Source organism: Canis lupus, chromosome 22, assembly GCF_048164855.1.
Source record: "Canis lupus baileyi chromosome 22, mCanLup2.hap1, whole genome shotgun sequence".
NCBI classification, from domain to species: Eukaryota; Metazoa; Chordata; class Mammalia; order Carnivora; family Canidae; genus Canis; species Canis lupus.
The window spans coordinates 29,390,831-29,410,224 of record NC_132859.1 but is presented as its reverse complement, the minus strand read 5'-3'; the positions used below and the strand labels follow the sequence as shown (position 1 = coordinate 29,410,224).

Below are 19,394 nucleotides of genomic sequence, written 5' to 3'. Positions count from 1 at the left end.
TAAAACCCTGCTACTATTCCAACTCTTCTCTCAGCTTTTCTGTCTTAATAATTTATACCCAAATGTCATTTTATGATTACAGTACCAAAATGGGCATCTTAAGTGTTCTACTGTATCTTGTCAAACCAGAAACAGTGGTCCTGGTGGCAGACAAGTTAGGAGGTGCATTTATTTTGTAATTCATAAGGCACTTCACATAGAACTGCATCACCTTCAAGGCTGGATATTAGTCTGTGGCCACCTGATGAGGTTATACGATATTTGGGGCTGAAGGGTGGCCAGCTCCCAAGTGACTAATTATGAAACAACAAACGTTAATAGTTAAAATTACAAACCTTAATAATTCAGAAATTCAGTTTCACGAGACTTAGGCCATCACAGGACTATAATGTTAAAAATATGTCCAATTTTCTGCAATGGAAGGTTGAAGATTCTCAGAATTTAGATCAGTACTGTCCAAAACACCCATCTATGCTGATGGAGATGTTCTCTATCTGTGCTGATACGATGGCTACCAGCCACGTGTAACTACTGAACATCTGAAACATGGCTTGTACAAGTGAGGAGCTTAATTTTTAATATCATTTAATCAATTTAAAATTTACTTTGACATGGAAACAGTGTGAAATATTTTTCCATGAAACATAACTTTACTGCTTCCATAGGAACTCCATTTAGCTTTAGAGGGAGTGAATTGAGATGTGCCATAAGTATAAAACACACATTGGATTTTAAAGACAACACAAAAGAAGATAAAAATGCAATCATTAGTAATTTTTCACATTGATCACACAGTGAAATAATATTTATATATTGGGTAAAATAAGACATTATTGAAATTAATGTCCTGTGCCTATTTACTTTTTTAAATGTAACTACTAGAAAATTTTGTGGCTCACACTATGTATCTATGGGAGGCCCTGTTTTTGAGTCTCCTTTTTTTTTTTTTTCTGTTTTTGAGTCTTAAGAGCACTTCCATCTGTTGAGGGGTCACAGATGTCCAATACTCTACTTAAAACTGCTGTTATTTCTGCGACAGCAATGGTAGGTCATAAATATTATCGTAAAATCATAAAGTGTTATAAAGAAGTGCTTAACAGGCCATGCAATCTTCCAGGGGAGGGGAAGGCAACACAAACTGTTACTGCCTAGTAAAATGTTTCGAATAATAGGCTTCCATTCATTTCCTCTGAAAGTCATTTTATAGACTACCGTTTATGCTTTTTAACTTTGTTTTGTTTTTACTTGCAAGATTAACTGCATTTTATAAATCTGTAAGGTACACAGTATGGTAAGACAGAGACTGAGTCAATGTGTGGTCTTTTGGTGCTATTTCAATAAATGCTACTACAGTCATTGGGAGTAGTGGGATGGAAAGAAGAAATGGGAATTTATGTGCCTCGTCTCTGCACACACATTCCTCCAAACACTTAAGCAACCATAGGAAAAGATTTTACCTAAATGACTGGCTTCAGGTCTTCTAAAAAGCAGTAAAAGGACAGTTTATTCATTTTCGTATGCCTAATAAAAATGGCACGTGTATGCAAATAACTCAAGAGTTTTGACAGCACTATGATAATTTGCAACTACCTTACTTTCTTTAAAATGTGAACAGAACAGGGCACCTGGGTGGTTCAGTCAGTTAAGCATCCACCTTCTCCTCAAGTTATGATCCTGGGGGTCAACTAAGCCCCATTCAGTGGGGAGTCTGCTTCTCCCTCTACCCTTCCCCCTGCTCATGCTCTCTCTCCCTTGCTTTCTCTCCCTCTATAATAAATAAATTAAAATATTTTTCTTTATTTTATTTATTTATTCATGAGAGACACAGAGAGAGAGGCAGAGACATAGGCAGAAGGAGAAGCAGGCTCCCCAAGGGGAGCCTCATGTGGGACTTGATCTCAGAACTCCAGGATCATGACCTGAGCTGAAAGCAAATGCTCAACCACTGAGCCACCATGCATTCCTAAAATCTTTTTTTTTTTTTTTTTTTTTTTTTAATGTGAACAGGACTGGAGAACTTGGGCATAGACCATGTCATCCTACTTGCTGGAATGAAAATCCTAAGGTTTGCAGGAATTAAGTGATCTCTCCTAGTTCACCTGAAATAAATGGAAGGATCTTCTATCCCCTAGCCCACTGTTCTTTCCATGCTTCCTGATAAGTGCTGTTCTAGACTTACATGATGAATGCTCAGTAACACAGAGCAATGGTTACATGAAACTGTTTCACCGAAATCAACTTAGTTATATCCAACTTGCACTGTATTCTTATAGAACATCTCCCCAATACAGGGGCGACCATTACACCTTTCAGAAGGTCTGCACAACTCAGAATCTAAGACTAATTATTTGCTGCTTCCAGTAGCCAATTCTGTTGGCCAGAATATTTTAAAAAGTCACATTCTTCTGACACTTTATTTTCATGTTGTCTCTTCATGGAATTATATTAGTGCACCATCATGAAATTCGGGGAACTTCAAAACATTTGTCCAGAGCTTTTTCTAAATCCAGTGATTTCCAGGGGATATATACTTCTAGTAGGTATCAATTATCTGTTAACATTACAATGTCAAATATTTTCAATATGTAAAATATTTGTAATTTTCCTTTACTCAGAGCAGAGAGTCATTTAAGCAGTTCTACTGTTCAATGAGCACTTAATTTTTATTGGAAAATCTTCACAGGTTGGGTCTGCAATAATAATTTTCTCAGTCTGATCTCTTCCACAGAGTCCTATTTCCCCCATTTTCGTGCTGATGTTTAAGCTCCAGAAGTAAATGTTCCGCCCCTTCTAATTGCTACAACTGCTGTCAATTATATGCTGAACCAGCATTCCAGGTCCTGTGGTTCACTTACACATCAAGATAAAACCTGCAGCCTGTAATATTACCCATTTTTGAGAAGATTAGTATCAGTGAGACACCATGCTGTAGTGGAATGTGGTTTATTAAAATCCTAAATTGTCATGACAATGAGATTTTACTCTGAAACAATTACTGATTCTCATAATTTTCACAGGTTGCTTCTCTGTACTCTCCTTTCATCATCAACATGGTGTGATAGCAGGCAAGCAGAGGAGGCGAGTGTCGTCTACCTTCATTTCCTTATTTATTATTAAGAGGCTCTTGGTCTACATTCCACCTAGAGATCAGCAGGTTTCAGAACTCATCAGGGTGTATTCATTCGAGTCTCTCAGCAGGTTTCTCTTCACCATCGTCGGACTCCACTCTTCTACCCTCAGTCATTGGCTCAAGATGCTGGGCCAACAGAAAGGAATCTGCTGCTGTCTTTCTATTCCCTGTTATTTTAGTTTCTAAAGTGATATTCAAATAATGACACTCTCATGCAGTTGTACATGCTCTCACTTAAGAGTCCCACGCAGTGACTGAGGTTCAGAGAACAACATGTGTGGGAGGAAAATGATGACTAGCTTCTTCCGAGTGCCTGCTCTGTGTGCCAGACACTACACACAACACTCACAGTACTCATGAGACTCGGACAGATGAAGAAACTGAAGGTCAAGGAGGTGACATGACTGGTCTGAAACATCCAGAACTAGGGAGGGATAGAGCTATGATTCAAACCCACTGTTCATTTCACAGTTTGATTTCTAATTTCACTACTCCATAAGTATTTGGTAATTCTTGGTAATTCCCAATTCTTGGTAATTCCCAAATGCTACATAGCATTTTTACTGGTTTGTAAAATACAGTGATCTCTTCTATGTTGCCTTACATTTAATTCTCCTTCTCGATGAAACAACTTTTCCTCTGTTAAGAGTATATGTAAATACATTCAGTGGTCTGCCTTTGGCAAATATTCAGCTTAGCCAATTGTTCATAGATGGATTTAAAAGACAGATAGATTTTTTAAAGTAATTTCTGCACCCAACATGGGGCTCAAACTCATGAACCCAAGGTTAAGAGTTGCAAGGTCCTCTGAGCCAGCCAGTCATCACTGTATTTTTGATAGATTTATTATTTCTACCCTTATTATAAACAAGTTAAAATAATATAGGAACCATATTATTTCATGAAAAAATCTGAAATGAAAGTATAGAAAAAAGATAGAATTTAAAAAACTGATATTGAGCGAATCTGTAATTCCCATAAAAGTCAATTAGTAAGGAAATACTTTATAACTCAAATCATATATATTTTAAAAGAAAGGAGGAGAGGAAAGGAGATATCACTCATGAATATCTGGTCAATGATCAGAGAGGTAACTTATCTTAAACTATATTCATTTCTACAGGTCATCTGCTGTTACAGAAAATAAGCTGGAGGGGTATCTAGGTGGCTCAGTCGGTTAAGCATCTGACTCTTGGTTTCAGCTCTGGTCATGATCTCAGGGTCCTGAGATCAAGCCCCTCATTGGGCTCTGCACTCAGTGGGCAGTCTGCTTGAAGACTCTCTCCCTCTACCCCTCCCCTTGCTCACACTGCCTGTTCTTTCTCATAAATAAAGCTTTTTTTTTTTAAGATTTTATTTATTTATTCATAAGAGACACAGAGAGAAAGAAAGGTAAAGACATAGGCAGAGTGAGAAGCAGGCTCCATCCAGGGAACCCAAAGTGGGACTCAATTCCAGGATTCCGGGATCACGCCCTGAGCTGAAGGCAGACACTCAAGTGCTGAGTCACCCAGGCGTCCCTCAAAAAAACTTAAAAACTTGAATACAAGTGCTCTCAGGCTTTCAAAAAAACATTGCCTACTTTAAGTCAGGAATACCTTCTGAAGCAAGCTTACTGTGCCAATAAAATATAAAAGAGGATGGGGTATCTGGCTGGCTCATTCAGAAGAGCATGTGACTCTTGATCTCTAGGTCATGAGTTCGAGCCCCACAGTAAGTATAGATTGCTTAAATAAATAAATAAAATAAAAAAGGGGAAAGTTATAAAAAGGGAAATAGAATGGATAATTCAAGACACTCTCATTCAAATAAAAATAAATGTAAGTCATCCAATTTTGTGTGGCCCATGTCAAAGATTTTTGAAGTCAATTCTATTATTCTGTAATTCATAAACAATAAAAACAAATTTCCATGTTAGGGGGAAGAAATGTGCAATCCAAGAATATTCGCACAGTCTGAAGTCCACCAACAGGGAAAAGGTTGTGTAAATTACAGTACATCAACTCAACAGACCATAATGTAACCAGTAAAATGTTTGATATGATGTTAAGTAGGGGGACAAAAGAATGCAAATTCTATATATATATATTTTTCATTCTAGCTAACATAAAATAATTATTTAAAGGGCAAAGACTGGAAGACAACATGTGTAATGATATCAGTCTCAACATGGTGCTAGGACTAGGGTGATCACTCCTTTATAAAAATTTTTTAACATTATTATATTCATATGTCAATGTTTTTTTAAATGAGTGAAGTTTCTATATAATAATTGCAGAGTCATAGTATGATTACCTAGGTCAGTGATTTTCAGTAGAAATACAATACAAGCCACTTTAAGTATTTTAAGTTTTCTAGTAGTTATTGAAAAGGTAAAAAGAAATAGATGAAATTAACTTTAATATCTTATTTAATTGTATATCCAAAATATTATCATTTCAAATGTAATCAATATTAAAAAGTACTAATGAAATATTTTACATTCTTTTTTTTGTATAATCTTCAAAATCTCAATTCATACTAGCCACATTTCAAGTGCTCAGTAGCTCCATGTAGCTATCACTCTCACACTGGATATTACGGGACCTCATCCCCCAAAATATCATGATATTAATAAAAAGTTAAATTATAGAAACATTCTCTCTGAATTGATGGAGTTTCCATGTAAGAGGGCAACCCTCTGCTTGCAGAGACAAGTAGTAATTTTATGTCTACAACAGGCTCTAAGAGGCCAAAAGAAAAGAACTGGTCATCTGATTACCTTGTGTAGTTCTCTTTGTATCCAGAAATATCATCATTGGGAGATCGCAGTCTTCGTTGAGATGGTGCCTCCAGGTGCCAATAGTTGATGCGGTTTAGGAACATTTTTGCCAACTCAACTATTGTTTGCCTTTCTTTGGATGGCAGGTGACTAAATTTGTACTGTACAAAGTTATTCACACCCTTAAAAGGAGGGAAGGCAATTTATTCGTACAGCTATGCAACCATACTAATTCTGAACACCCACACAGTCAGTACCATTGGTGGTTATTAGCTAGAGAACAGACATTTCTCTATTCACAAAAATCTCTTCCTTTTCTCTATTAGAAAACGCAAATGCCTAGAGGGGATCATGCCACAGATCATAGTGGATGAAAAGTGACAAGACAGAGAAGCTGTGGGTTGCTCTTCTATGCCTGCTGCAATTCTCAAGCATTAAAGAGAAAATCAAAATCACAGACAGAAAAGGTCAAAACCTCTTAATAAAATATCAGTATTTTGCAGAATAATTCTTGTTGCACTATCAAAATAGTAGGTCAACATATAATGAGGTTCTTTGATAAACATTATGTTTTTATATTACCAAAATTTTAATCACAAGGCTGGGCTGCTCACAGGTCTTCCATTGAACCAAACCACTAAAATTTAAACTCTTTACTATCACTCTTTTGGCTTTGGCAAGCTTAACAAGAAAAAAAAAAAAATTCTTATTCAAAATTATAAGCTTTTAAGAGAATCTGTAGATTAATGTTTCTGTAAAACATCCCATCTAATCTAATTTCAAATAAAAGAGCAATAAATTCTTATTGAATAGAGTTTGGAGACAAATAAGAAATAAAATTTCTTATTTGTATTTGTAGTGACTCTGATGTCCTAGCTTCTATAATCATTCCCATAAAGAAATTCAGTCAAGAGTGCCTGAGATTTTGTTAACCAAATAATGGTAGACTAAAAAGTGACTTTGAGGAGAGATACAATACCTCACAAAAAAAGTCTATATGTGTCAACAGATTCCTCAAGTAAACCAATGTCTTTCCAGGAATCACAATGTAACAGGAAGTCAATTTCTGGATGCAAAGTCTCATTTCTTTTTTGTGTTTTTTGCTTGACTTACAATGTTTGTCACAATGCTCCTGAATTCCCTTCACCTCAATAGGCTTTTTCAGACAGGGACAAACAAAAGGACAAAGACTTAATTTTAAAATATCAACATCAAGAAAAAGCACATTCCATGTGTTCTTATGACCTACATGTTCTGCTTAATTTTTTTCTTCCCCAAACACAGTGAATTCTGAGTATACAGCAACCATAAAAGACAAAAGCTAAAAAAAAAAAAAAAAAAAAAAAGACAAAAGCTAGATCATTTATTAAATTAAGTATGCATTTCTGATGCAAAAAGTCCAAGACAATCTACAGACTCAGTGAGCATCTCTAGCCAAGTATAGAGAATGGAAAGAAGACACATATAGAGATGGAAGATTAGGTTTGTTCAGCCTCAAAGCAATAAAAAGGGGCTTCTCTTTTTTTTTTTTCCTAAATTTTTACCTGTTCAATACTAGGTTTTTCAAATGGGGGTTTCTTCTCCAAAGAGCCTTCAACCACAGGTTTTCCTCTTTGTAAAATAGACTTTCTCAAGAGCTGCAAAAAAAAAAATCATTAAGAAAAAAAAAATCAATGTCTATCTCTCTCTCTCTCTCTCTCTCTCTCTCTCACACACACACACACACCTCACAGCCTCTGAAGGGAAGTCACCATATTCTAATAATCTTATCTACATGTAAATAAATCCTTAAATCAATAAAATGGGTTACTACCAGGTAACCCAAATTTGCCTTCATACTCATGACCAGAGCAGCCTAGAGCACCAGCAGTAGCCATCAGGCACCCCTATCCTACTTACTTTCCCTTCTCCCCACCATTTCTAGATTCCCACTGACCCAAGGCCTGGTATACAACACTCACACTTTGCATGTGCCCGTCTAAGCCGCTGCAGGTATGCTGATGCTCTGGAGGGTTTTCTTTAAGATTTATTTATTTATTTTAGAAAGAGGGCACATGGGGAGGAGGGACAGAGAGAGGGAGGGAGCATCCTAAGCCGGCTCCTCACCCACACGGGGCTCCATCTCATGCAGATTACAACTGGTGTCAAAACCAAGAGTCGGACCCTTAATCGGCCGCACCACCCATCCAGCCCCTAAGTAGGTTCATATTTAAGCCCCTGAAAAGCAGAGATCCATTCTGCACGCTTGAGGCCAGAGGAGAGGGCTGTTTGTCCCAGCTGTATGTCATATGCATAAACTAGGGCCTGGGCCCTTCAGGAAGGAATTCTGCAGGGCTGTCAATTGGCAACTTTCAGTGTTGCGGTCTCTTTTCATTTCCTCTCCATGCACAGAATACAAGCCAAGTGTTCGGCATCTCAATGCCCACAAAACAAAACACTGCTCTTAATCCTGCCACTGGAATTTAAAGCCCTCAAAGAGCAAATATCTGAGAGAAAAGGGAACACAAGAGTCACTAATCAAGACCTAATCTGAAAATAAATTTGATATCGAAATCCTTTGCCTTCAACTTTTGCTGGAAAATTCTGTAACCTTTCCATGTGGGCCAGGTATGACACGACCATGCGTTTATTTAAGTTACATCTTTCTCTCTTTTCTCCACTTACTGCCTTTTCAATAGAAGCAAAACATGGCAACCATGCTCCCAGTAGTTAATGGAAATGGACAAACAGCCAAGGTTGAAGATCCCCATGTGTCCCCCTGAGCCATGTCTTACAAGGGCTTCAATTTCTTCTAGGGGTGCCATATACATTAGTAGCACGGGGAATCTGTTGATCCTTTCAATGTATTATGCCCATTTTTATAAAAATAAACATGCAAGAATGATACGTCAATATATGTGTTTCTAAGGATATGGAAAGATTGAGTGCAGAATTTAAGTACAAATAATTCTGGCTGCCTACTTTGCCCACTTTAAATATGACCATCTAGGAACGTGGTCCACTGAGAGTTTCAATTTGGAGAGAAACTGATGGTTAGGGAGACACTGAATCTCAACTTCTCCATCTACAAAAGGATGGAGCCGGGATGAGTGGGCATATAAAAGAAATTTAATAGTAGCAGCAAACATTTGCATCCTTAACTCTCACCAGGCACTCTTTATAGTTCTTTATAAGTCTTATCTTGTTTAATACTCCTAACAACCTTTAGATGTAGGCTCTATTACTGTCTGTATTTTATAGATAAGGAAAGTGGGGGATGACAACTTGCCCAAAGTCACATTTCACATGAGATGGCGCCAGGACTAAAGCCCAGAGAGTCGAGCTCCAGAGCCACATTTACAAGCTCTAGGATACACTGAGCTTTAGGAAGCAGCTTTCCACTGGGTTTATTTTCAACACTGAAGCCTGAAATTTGTTAAATGTTACTTAGATGTAGAATATATTTCATTCTAATTTAATTATAGAGACATATGAGACACAAGAACTGCTTTACAAAAGCCAAGGAATGGATGATTTATTACCTATTTGCCCAAAGAACAACTCTGGGAGGAGTTGGGGGAGACTGCTGAATATTTTAGATTTTGTTCCCATGAGTAAATATATTTGCGCTGTTAAAGATGAGGGAGGTTATGAGAAGGAGAGACAAAACGTACTTCAAAGCCAAGCAATGCTGTCTGGCCTATTTGGTTAGTTATAAACGGAATCAAGAGGAGGCTGGCAGGATGGAAACCTTGACACCACCTTCACTTCCAGCAGGGCGGTGGGGCTGCCAGGGCGCTTGGTTCCAAGACAAATAATCGCTGCAGTCATGCAGACGCTGTTTTTCTTCAACTAAGATCTTTTTCCAAAGAAGCTCTAAACAGCATGAACCTGCCAGGGGGTTCAATCTGGATGACTCAGGCCTCAGGGCCATGTCAACAAGTTGTCACCTGGAGTAGCCCAGGGCCTGATAATGGTAGTGGGGAATTCAGGGGTTCCTCTCTTTCTGCCCACACCTGTCCTCTCATTCTCTCTCTTTCTCCTCTCCCCCACCTCCCATTAATCTTATCAGAACTAATATCCCCACATGACCCCAAAGCTTAAAAATACAATTCTCACTCCCACACCTGTCTCCTCTCTATCCTCAAACCACTCCCCCCACCAAAAAAAAAAAAAAAAGATAAAAGCTAATAAATAGGAAGAAGGGAAAATTATGTATCAGGTAAATTCAGACTTAAAAAAAAAAAAAAAAAGGAAAAAACAGCTACAGGAACTGGGATACAAAATTTGCCTGAGATCCCTAGCAGTCAAAGGCAAAAGAGGGAACTCAATGGAAAATTTTCCTATCCTTGTCATATAAAATGAAGCACAGTGGTTATTAAAGAGGCAAACCTTTCCTAGCTATAAACTGAGTAGAGCGTTTTGTTTTCTTTTTTAAAGAACCTTATAAATATTATACAATACAACATAATCAACAGTGCCCCTCTGTTTTTGTTTTTTTTAATTACTTCTTCTGTCAGCCCCCTTTAAGAATGTATTTTTGGCAACCAGAAGTCTTTCTGTCTGTTCCCACCACCAGTTTCTCTCCCCCATCTGTCCAGCCTGACAGCAATCAGAGCCTGGGGAGACCTATGTCTGTAGGAAGGGAGTGGATGTGACCTAGGTGGAGCTGAGGCAGAGCCATGAAGAAGAAGCTATAGGGAGTGGCAGCAGAAATCGGGGGCTGCTGTCAACAAGACACAGAGGACAGTGGTGAGATGCCCAAATTTGGAAATTCTTGATTCCTCCCCTTGAAGCCTGAGAGTCAAAGGCCCTGGCGCCACCCTCCAACCACATCTCCTCCCACCCTCCCCTTGCTCACCGGGCTCCATTACACAGGCCTCCTTGCTGTTCCCTCATCACACCAAGCTCAGTCAGGGCAAGGCCTAGATGGCGTTCCTTCTGTTGCCTGGAAAGCTCTTCCCTCAGCCATTTTCAGCAATGGATCCTGGCCCCCAACTCAGGTTTCTGCTCAACTGTGGTCTTCTCAAAGAGGCCTTTCTTAACTGCTCTTCCTTATTATTATGTCCTCCCACCCACCACCATCCCTGCCATTCTGATTCCACTTACCCTACTTTGTTTCTCTTCACAGCACTTATCACCACCTGCAAATATATTATTTATGGGTTGATTGTCTGCCTCTTCTACTGAAATGTCAACTCCATGAGGGCAAGGACTTTGTTTGCCCACTGCTCTATCCCTCATGCCTACATGAGTGCCATGCACAGAGCAGGTGTGCAATACATACTTGGATGGATGAATGGATGGGTGGATGGAAAGAAATCTATAAGCATAAGCAAATAAAGATATTCAAATCTGCATACAAATATGAAGGCTTTCAAGGAGAGTGATGTGTTCAACACATGGTGGGTCATTTTAGAGAATCCCTCATGAAAAAATGCATGCTTCCATAAACCCTGAAGGCAAACATATCATTCCCACCCATGACCTGGTGTGCAGAAACTGAGCACATTTGAACAATGAGAGAAAGAAGAAACACCTTTTTATAATGGTAAAACCTCACCTTAAATAGATAGAAATAAACTTGTTTGGTATCTGCATCTTCTTCCTTGTGGACGCAGGTAAAGAGATATTCCACATCCAACACTATTCCCAGGAGTCTGTTCATTTCTTCCTCTGACACATTTTCCAGGTGGGAGACATGAGCAGCTGAAGACAAAGATCAAAGGAACATAGGTGACACATCAGTTGGAAACTGCAAATGTTCTCAATTTTAAAATAGAAAAGGGTCTCTCTCCAAACCTTCTGGGACACCAGTCCATTAGATTACATTGTAGACAGAGGAAATATCTGAACTCTTCTAAGATCTACATCTTCTCACAAAGTCGACTTATAATTAAAAGACTGACACCTTGGGGCACCTGGGTGGTTCAGTGGTTGAGCATCTGCCTCTGGCTCAGGGTGTGATCCTGGGGTCCTAGGATCAAGTCGCATATCAGGCTCCTACAAGGAGCCTACTTCTCCCTCTGCCTATGTCTCTGCCTCTCTCTCTATCTCTCATGAGTAAATAAATAAAATCTTAAAAAAAAAAAAAAAAAAAAGACTGTCACCTTGCTGAGCCTTAGCCTCCCCTTTCAAGACCAAAAATAGGCCAGTGGCTAATGCATCCTGATAATGGATTGTTTAAGATCCAGTGTTGGCACCACTTGTTGGTCATCATAGTATTAAATTCTTTTTTTTTTTTAAGATTTTATTTATTTATTCATGAGAGACAGAGAGAGAGGCAGAGACACAGGCAGAGGGAGAAGCAGGCTCCATACAGGGAGCCCAATGGGGAACTCGATCCCAGGACTCTGGGATCATGCCCTGAGCTGAAGGCAGACGCTCAACCGCTGAGCCACCCAGGTGTCCCTAAATTCTTTTAATTGAAGTATAGTCAACATACAACATTACATTAATTCCCAATGTACAATATGGTGATTTGACAAGTCTATACATACATTATGCTGTGCTCACCACCATGGAGCTGCCATCACCACACAACGTTATCACAATAACATTGGTTATAATCTCTGTGCTATACTTTTTATCCCCATGACCTATTCATTCCCTAACTAGAAACCTGGACTTCCCCTTACCCCCTTCACCCACTTTGCCCATCCACCCACCTCCACTCCTCTGGCAACCATCATTTTGTACTTATGGGTCTCTTTCTGCTTTTTGACAGTGTTTAATTCCTGTGTTTCCACATAAGAATATGGCTGGTCTCCACCATGGCTGTGAAAGCTGTGAGCCAAGATTATCATATTAGTGTGAAGACTGACATTCCTTCAGCCTCTCCTTGTACCAGAATCCCAAGGCCTATTTGAGTTTGAGATTCAAAGCCTTCCATGATCAAGCCCACAAACCCATTTTTCTGACCTAGTTCTATAAGATCGATAGTAAGTGACCTCACCATCAACCTTCCCTCCCAGGCCCCTGTCCTCTCTTCTACACAGATCCAGTCCACTTATTAAGGTTATTGCATTTAATCCTCAAATAATCCCATGAGTAGGCATTAGCGATCCCATCTGACAACTGAGGAAACTGAGGCTTAGAGAATAGATGCTGTTTTATCCAAACTTAGTGAACAATGCAGGGCCAGGTTCCAAATGGGAAGAACACTTGAACCAAATTCCACAGCACCCACAAGCACACTTTTTGTTGATCAGCTGATTCACTTCTTTTCTCACTTGAAAAGAGTTTTCTGGATCAGCCACTCAATAATCAGTCCCTAGCTCAGGAACTCCTCTGGGTCAGGATCATGTCTCTTACCTCTGCATCTCCAGTACTTATCACTATGTTTATCACATAACACTTCAAGGGGAAACTTATTGGATATAGCTCTTGGTGTGCTGGCTTCAAAATGCTGAAACACAGAAGTTAAAGACTAAACTATGTAGAAGAGTAGTGGGCTTTCGTTTGCCTTCTTAAAAGGAGATAAAACTAAAGATTATTCAGGAATACTTGTTAGGTGTCAGGCATGGGTCAGTCTACTCCAGAGACCATGGTGCTCTTGTCATTAAACTATGAAGCCTGGGGCACCCAGGTGGCTTAGACGGTTAAGTGTTAAGCGTCAGACTCCTGGTGTTGGCTCAGATCATGATCTCGGGGTCCTGAGGTAGAGCCCCACATAAGGCCCCCACACTCAGTGAGGAGTCTGCTTGTCCTCAATCTCTCCCTCCCCCTCTGCCCCTGTCCTCAGCTTGTGCATGCTCTCTCAAATAAATAATCTTTAAAATTTTTAAATAAACCATGAAGCTCAATCAGGAGACTGGGACAGAGAATGCTGCTGGTACCTTCCCATATCCCCTTTCTTTCCCACTTCAGGGCATACCTCCTAGCATCCAACTACCAACAGCTCTGTTTCTCTACCTAAGGGCTTTTTCTGTCACTGTAATCTGCTCTGCCACCTACCTGCCACTCAGCAGCAGCCTTCAACCCAATACTAAGACATTAGCCTAAAAATAAATACCCTAGATCTCTCATCCCTCAGGTTGAAAAACTGACTCCCAAAATTTCCCCCACAAAATTAAGTAGCAGTTGCCTAAGGTGGGAAGCCGGCTCAGTAATTCACCCTTTATTGGCCACTTTTTCCTCCTCATTTAGCTTTCCTACTCCCCTCGCTTCATGCCAAATAAACTACTTGCACTCAAATCCTTGTCTTGGACTCTGCTTCTGAGGGAGCTCAAACTAAAATATCCGATAAGAAGCATTTTCAGAGAGTCAAGAGGATTAAATACCAAGAGATTGGGACTTGTAAGTGTACATGAGGAAGCCAGATTAAAGAACTCATAATTAGAGGGGCAGCAGCCACTCACTTTTCATTCCTTTCTTATGCAGAGAAAAAGAAAAACAGAGTGATGGGCCCAACGTCACAGGCCACTAGTGATGAGTGTGATGTGCACATATCTAGACCTGTGTGTGTGTGTGTGTGCATGTGTGTGCATGCATGGGAACCCCATAAAGCATTTTTAGGGGTAAGAGAAGAGGAAGGAAATTTGGTGATCTGTCTACCTTAGAAATTGTGGAATAAATCTAGTACATACATCTAAACTTGAAAACATCAACATTACCAAAAAGAGAGTAACTGACTAAACTCAGAACATAAGTAACATATCATGGAAAAATTACACATATATACATGTGTGTAAATAAAAAATTAACATGCAAATCTATTACTTTCTATTGGTTATACAATATATGACTTCATCATTTTCTAAAAGATGTCCAAAATTAGACTTCCTTTTAGGCAGACTGTTTGCCAGGTCATCTTTTTTTTTTTTTTTTTTTTTTTTTTTTACTTAAAAAATTTTCCTTGAGGTCAGTCTGAAGCCTTTGGGACATAGGCCTCATTCTGGAGACAACTAGGTCAAAATTTTTTATGTCAGTTATTTACAGAAATAATTTTATTGAAGACTATTTTTACCTTGTAATGTTTAATTGCTTTTCAGTGATAAGCTATGAAAGCAGTCAGTTTACATCAATTCCTTCAGATTCTCTACAATATAAAACAGTGTAACTAAGGTGCTAACATTAAGTGGGTTTACCTCATGGAAGTACAAGCTATGATTTATTTTTTAAACCAATGGTTCATTTTCTTTAAGTTACAAAACGCTTAACCCAAATGAATTCTTAATCAGAATTAGAGCTGTTCTGATTGAAACAGAAGTGGAAGTGCCTATTTTTCAGAAGGCGAGGTTGGGGGGCATCTCCTCCCCGTGTGAGGGGGCTCTACAGTTTGAAAACCACTGTTTGGGAACATCTCCCAGCATATTCTGAAGAACAGACCAGATAAAAACATCAATATGCTTAAGAAGTGAGACCTGAGGAAGTTCATTTCCTTCTGATCCTGTGCATAATGAAATCTGTGACCTCTCCTCAAAGCTGTGTGTGTGTAAGCTAAAGCACACAGGACTCAGGAGGGAGGATGAATGGAACAGCACGTTTCTCAGGAGGAGGGAGGGAAATTCAGCTGTGCTGGACAAATGGGGCTAACTTTGCAGCACAACAGCATCAGTATTTCTTCTTCTGACACTAAAGGAAAAGTGGGTCTGGAGTGAAAGGGGGTATACTGAGGCAGAAGGATAATACTATATGAAAAAGGTTAAGCTTCCTAGAATAAATGATGGGGTGGGTGAAGACAGATGACAGTAGAAGGGTGGACCATCAGCTTGAGAAGGGAAAGTAGAAGGTCTATACAAGTTGCTAGGAAAGAGAAGCTTCCCTGGATGAGAAAGCTAGACAAGCATGTTATATCTACACTGTACAAATACTTAGTTGTTTGGACCTGTCATGTTCTCAGATTCTCCAACTATGGGCCCCTTCTGACCAAGAGTCCTTTTCTAGTCTCTCCATCTAGCTGTCAGCTCTCTCTCTCATCAGATCCACCCTACCAACTAACTGTACCTTAGTGCCTCCCCATCCCAACAACATCAGTGTATACCATCAAGACAACCTTGACCCTAGGGTCAAAATCCTCAGGCCCTCCTCAAGATGGCAATTCCTCCCAGCCAGCCCCATGTGTGACAAGAAGCCTGTCATTCATTCCTTCATTGTCCTTTACCTCCTTCATCTTCCCAGTCACCAGATTCAGGTGAGCTTCCTCACTGTCTCTCAGAATCACCACTTCTCCATGTGGTGACTGAGCTCTCAAGCCCAGAGTACCAAAAGAGCCCCAGACCGTTTTCTCTGAGTACAGGGTACTCTTCCTAAAACATCACTTTCTTCAAACAACCCCATCTCCACCAAATCCAAAGACTGACTCTTTGGAGCTATTGGCCAAAACTGGAAAGGACTTACTCAGGAACCCACAGTGCAAACATCCTAACCCATGCAAACATCCAGGTGTACTTCATTCTAACTACAAAGCCAAACTATTTATTGTACTGATAATTCATTTTTAATTAAAAAGGGTCACTCATAATGGAAAGAAACCCTCCTTTTAGTCTTTTCTAAAGAAGTCTTTTTTTTTTTTTTTTTTTAAAGATTTTTTATTTATTTATTCATGATAGTCACAGAGAGAGAGAGAGAGGCAGAGACACAGGCAGAGGGAGAAGCAGGCTCCATGCACCGGGAGCCCGACGCGGGATTCGATCCCGGGTCTCCAGGATCGCGCCCTGGGCCAAAGGCAGGCGCCAAACCGCTGCGCCACCCAGGGATCCCAAGAAGTCTTTTTTGATGCCAATAGATTACCTTCAATTATCTAAAACTTGTTAGACATCTAACATATACCTATAGAGATATGCCCCTATCGTGTAATTTGAAAGCACATTACTAAAAACTAAAAAATAAAATTAAAAACCTGGGACACCTGGGTGGTTCAGCAGTTAAGCACCGCCTTCAGCCCAGGGTATAATCCCGGAGTCCCCGGATGGAGTCCCACATCGGGCTCCTTGCATGAAGCCTGCTTCTCTGTCTGCCTGTATCTCTGCCCCTCTCTGTGTCTCTCACGAATAAATAAGCAAAATCTTTTTTAAAAATTTAATTAAATTAAAAATCTGTAAACTACAATGCACAAATCTGCAGCAGTTAATCTGCCATAGAACTCATAACACTGAATCATTGCCCTTTAAAGCTTTCGTAGGGGTGCCTGGCTGGCTTGGTTGGTAGAGCGTGCAACTCTTGATCTCAGGGTTATGAGTTTGAGCCCCAGGTTGGGTGTGGAGATTATTTAAAAATAAAATCATTTAAATAAATAAAGCTTTTGTATATGCTCCCTAGTTTACCTTCGCCCATCAATGTACACTCTATCAACTGTGTGAAAGAATGTGCCCACTCTTGCCTATAGTGAGGAATCTTTCTCAGTAATTAAGTAAATCTTGAAAATTAATGAGTCCCCAGCAATTTTGATTTGCATGTCCTTGGCCATGCAAGGTCACTCACTGGCCATCTGTATTGGTTCTTTTGTGCAACTACTTATTCAGATCCTTTGCTCCTGTTTTGGGATGGTAGTCTTTTTCTTACTGCCTTGAAAGAGCTTTGTGTCTCTCATCTTCTTTGTAAATGCTTCTGGATTTTGTTGGGTTTTGGGTGGGTTCTAAAGGAATTTTAAATTTTTCATAAAGTCAAATCTAGGTCTGGCATTTCTTTAAGGTCTGGCTTGCAAAGGTCTTCCCTTCATACACAAGAGATGACAAAAATGTATTTTCTCCTAGGCTCTTTAACAGGTTTGTTTTTAAAATTTAAAACATTCCTCCACCAAAATGTCAATGTCATAAAAGACCCGCCGCTCCCCCCCAAAAAAAAACCAGAAAAAAAAGCTGAGGAGCTGTTCCAGATCAATAGAAATATTGATATTGCTGTGATATTGTAACTTATAATAACTTATAATAAGAAATATATATTTGCTCTTTGTTGCTGATATAGTGCTTCTTTTTTTTTTCCCCCTGGCACTGGGCTTCTCTAAAACCCTTGGAATGTCATAAGTAATGAGTGCAATAATGTGAAGGAAGTGTCTTTTGTTTTTCATAACAAGTCCCTTGCAACCACATCACAGCTTATGTTAATGACCTTTAAAAGTCCCTAAAGGATGGGGACTGTTTGCCTAAGGGTTGGAACTTTCAGCCCCTTTTCTTCTACCTGTGGTGGGAGGAGGAAGTCATCTGGAAGCTGAATTAATCACTAATAGCCAAAGATGTAATCAATCATGCCTACATAATGTGGTCACCGTTAAACCCTAACTGAAAGGGTCTGAAGAGAGGTGCCTGGGTGGCTCAGTGGTTGGGTGTCTGTGTCTGCCTTTCTGCTCAGGTGGTGATCCCAGGGTCCTGGGATAGAGTCCCACATCAGGCTCCTTGCAGGGAGCCTGCTTCTCCCTCTGCCTATGTCTCTGTCTCTCAGTCTGTGTCTCTCATGAATAAATAAATAAAATCTTAAAAAAAAAAAAAAATGAAGGGGTTTTGAGAGCTTCCAGCTTGGCATGCACAGGAAGGTGCTCGGAGAGTGGCATACTTAGAACTCCGTGCTCCTTTCCCCCTGCCTTGCTCTGAGTGACTGGCTATTCCTGACCCCGTATCCTTTTATGATAAACCAGTAATCAAATAAAAAACTGTTTTCCTAAGTTCTGTGAGCTGCTCCAGAAAATTATCCAACCCCAGGAAGAGGTCATGAGAATCTCCCATCTCTAGCCAGCGGGTCAGAAGCACAGGTAAAACACGGGCTTGCGATTGGCACCTGAAGTAAGGGGAAGGAAGGGGACTGAGCCCTCACCCTGTGGGGTCTGCACTAACTACAGGCAGTTAGTGTGAGAACTGAGTTAAAATTTGCAAGACACCCTGTAGCTGTCCACTAGAGAGCTGGAAAACTGCTTGTGTGTAAAACCCCACATATTTGGTGCCAGACATATCCTGGAAGTGTTGAGTATTAGTAGAGTAGACAAAGTGTTCTCCTTTCACATGACAACTAACTACACATGTGATTCTAGACTGGCTGCTTAATGTGAAGGAAAATATGCTATAAAGGATATTTCTGGGTCAAATGATAAAAGGAGAATACAAACAGTACATTAAAATATTACATTAACACAGAAACTTACTTAAGTTGGTAAATGAACTAAAGTTATATAAAAGAATACCCTAATTTTAGGAAATATACATTGTATTCGGGGGGGAAAGGCCAACATGTCTATGCAACGTATGTTTATATGGTCCAGAAAAAAATATATATATACAACTACACACAGACTTATACACACACACAGAGAGAGAGTCTGTACATTTGTAGATATATGAGAGCAAAAAACAAAGCAAATAGGGCATAATCCTATTAACAGGTAAATCTGAGCAAAATGGGACTTTGCTTTGGGATGTCCTTTGTTACTATTCCTATTCCTATGACTTTTCTATAAATTTGATACTATTTCCCAATAAAAGGTTTTTTAAAAAAAAAAATTTTCATCCACCCGGAATTTAATAATCATATATAAAGGACCCTTTCATTTCAAATAGTCTTCCAAGAGTATGGTACAAAGCATCAATATAATTA

General features: G+C 39.6%; 1 protein-coding gene across 7 annotated transcripts in view; it reads right to left on the bottom strand.

The window, feature by feature from the left end:
- The window catches only part of KAT2B (lysine acetyltransferase 2B), a 99,785-nt gene that overhangs the window by 41,630 nt on the left and 38,761 nt on the right, over nt 1-19,394 (bottom strand). For 4 of the 7 annotated variants that reach the window (XM_072792931.1, XM_072792927.1, XM_072792930.1 and 1 more), the window contains 4 exons: nt 11,434-11,579; nt 7,436-7,528; nt 6,871-7,047; nt 5,892-6,073 (listed from right to left, as the gene is read on the bottom strand). In XM_072792931.1, the coding sequence (XP_072649032.1) occupies nt 5,892-6,073; nt 6,871-7,047; nt 7,436-7,528; nt 11,434-11,538 (557 nt within the window). In that variant the 5' untranslated portion in view covers nt 11,539-11,579. The remainder of the gene's footprint in view (nt 1-5,891; nt 6,074-6,870; nt 7,048-7,435; nt 7,529-11,433; nt 11,580-19,394) is intronic. The other 3 variants (XM_072792926.1, XM_072792932.1, XM_072792929.1) reach the window with 1 other exon arrangement.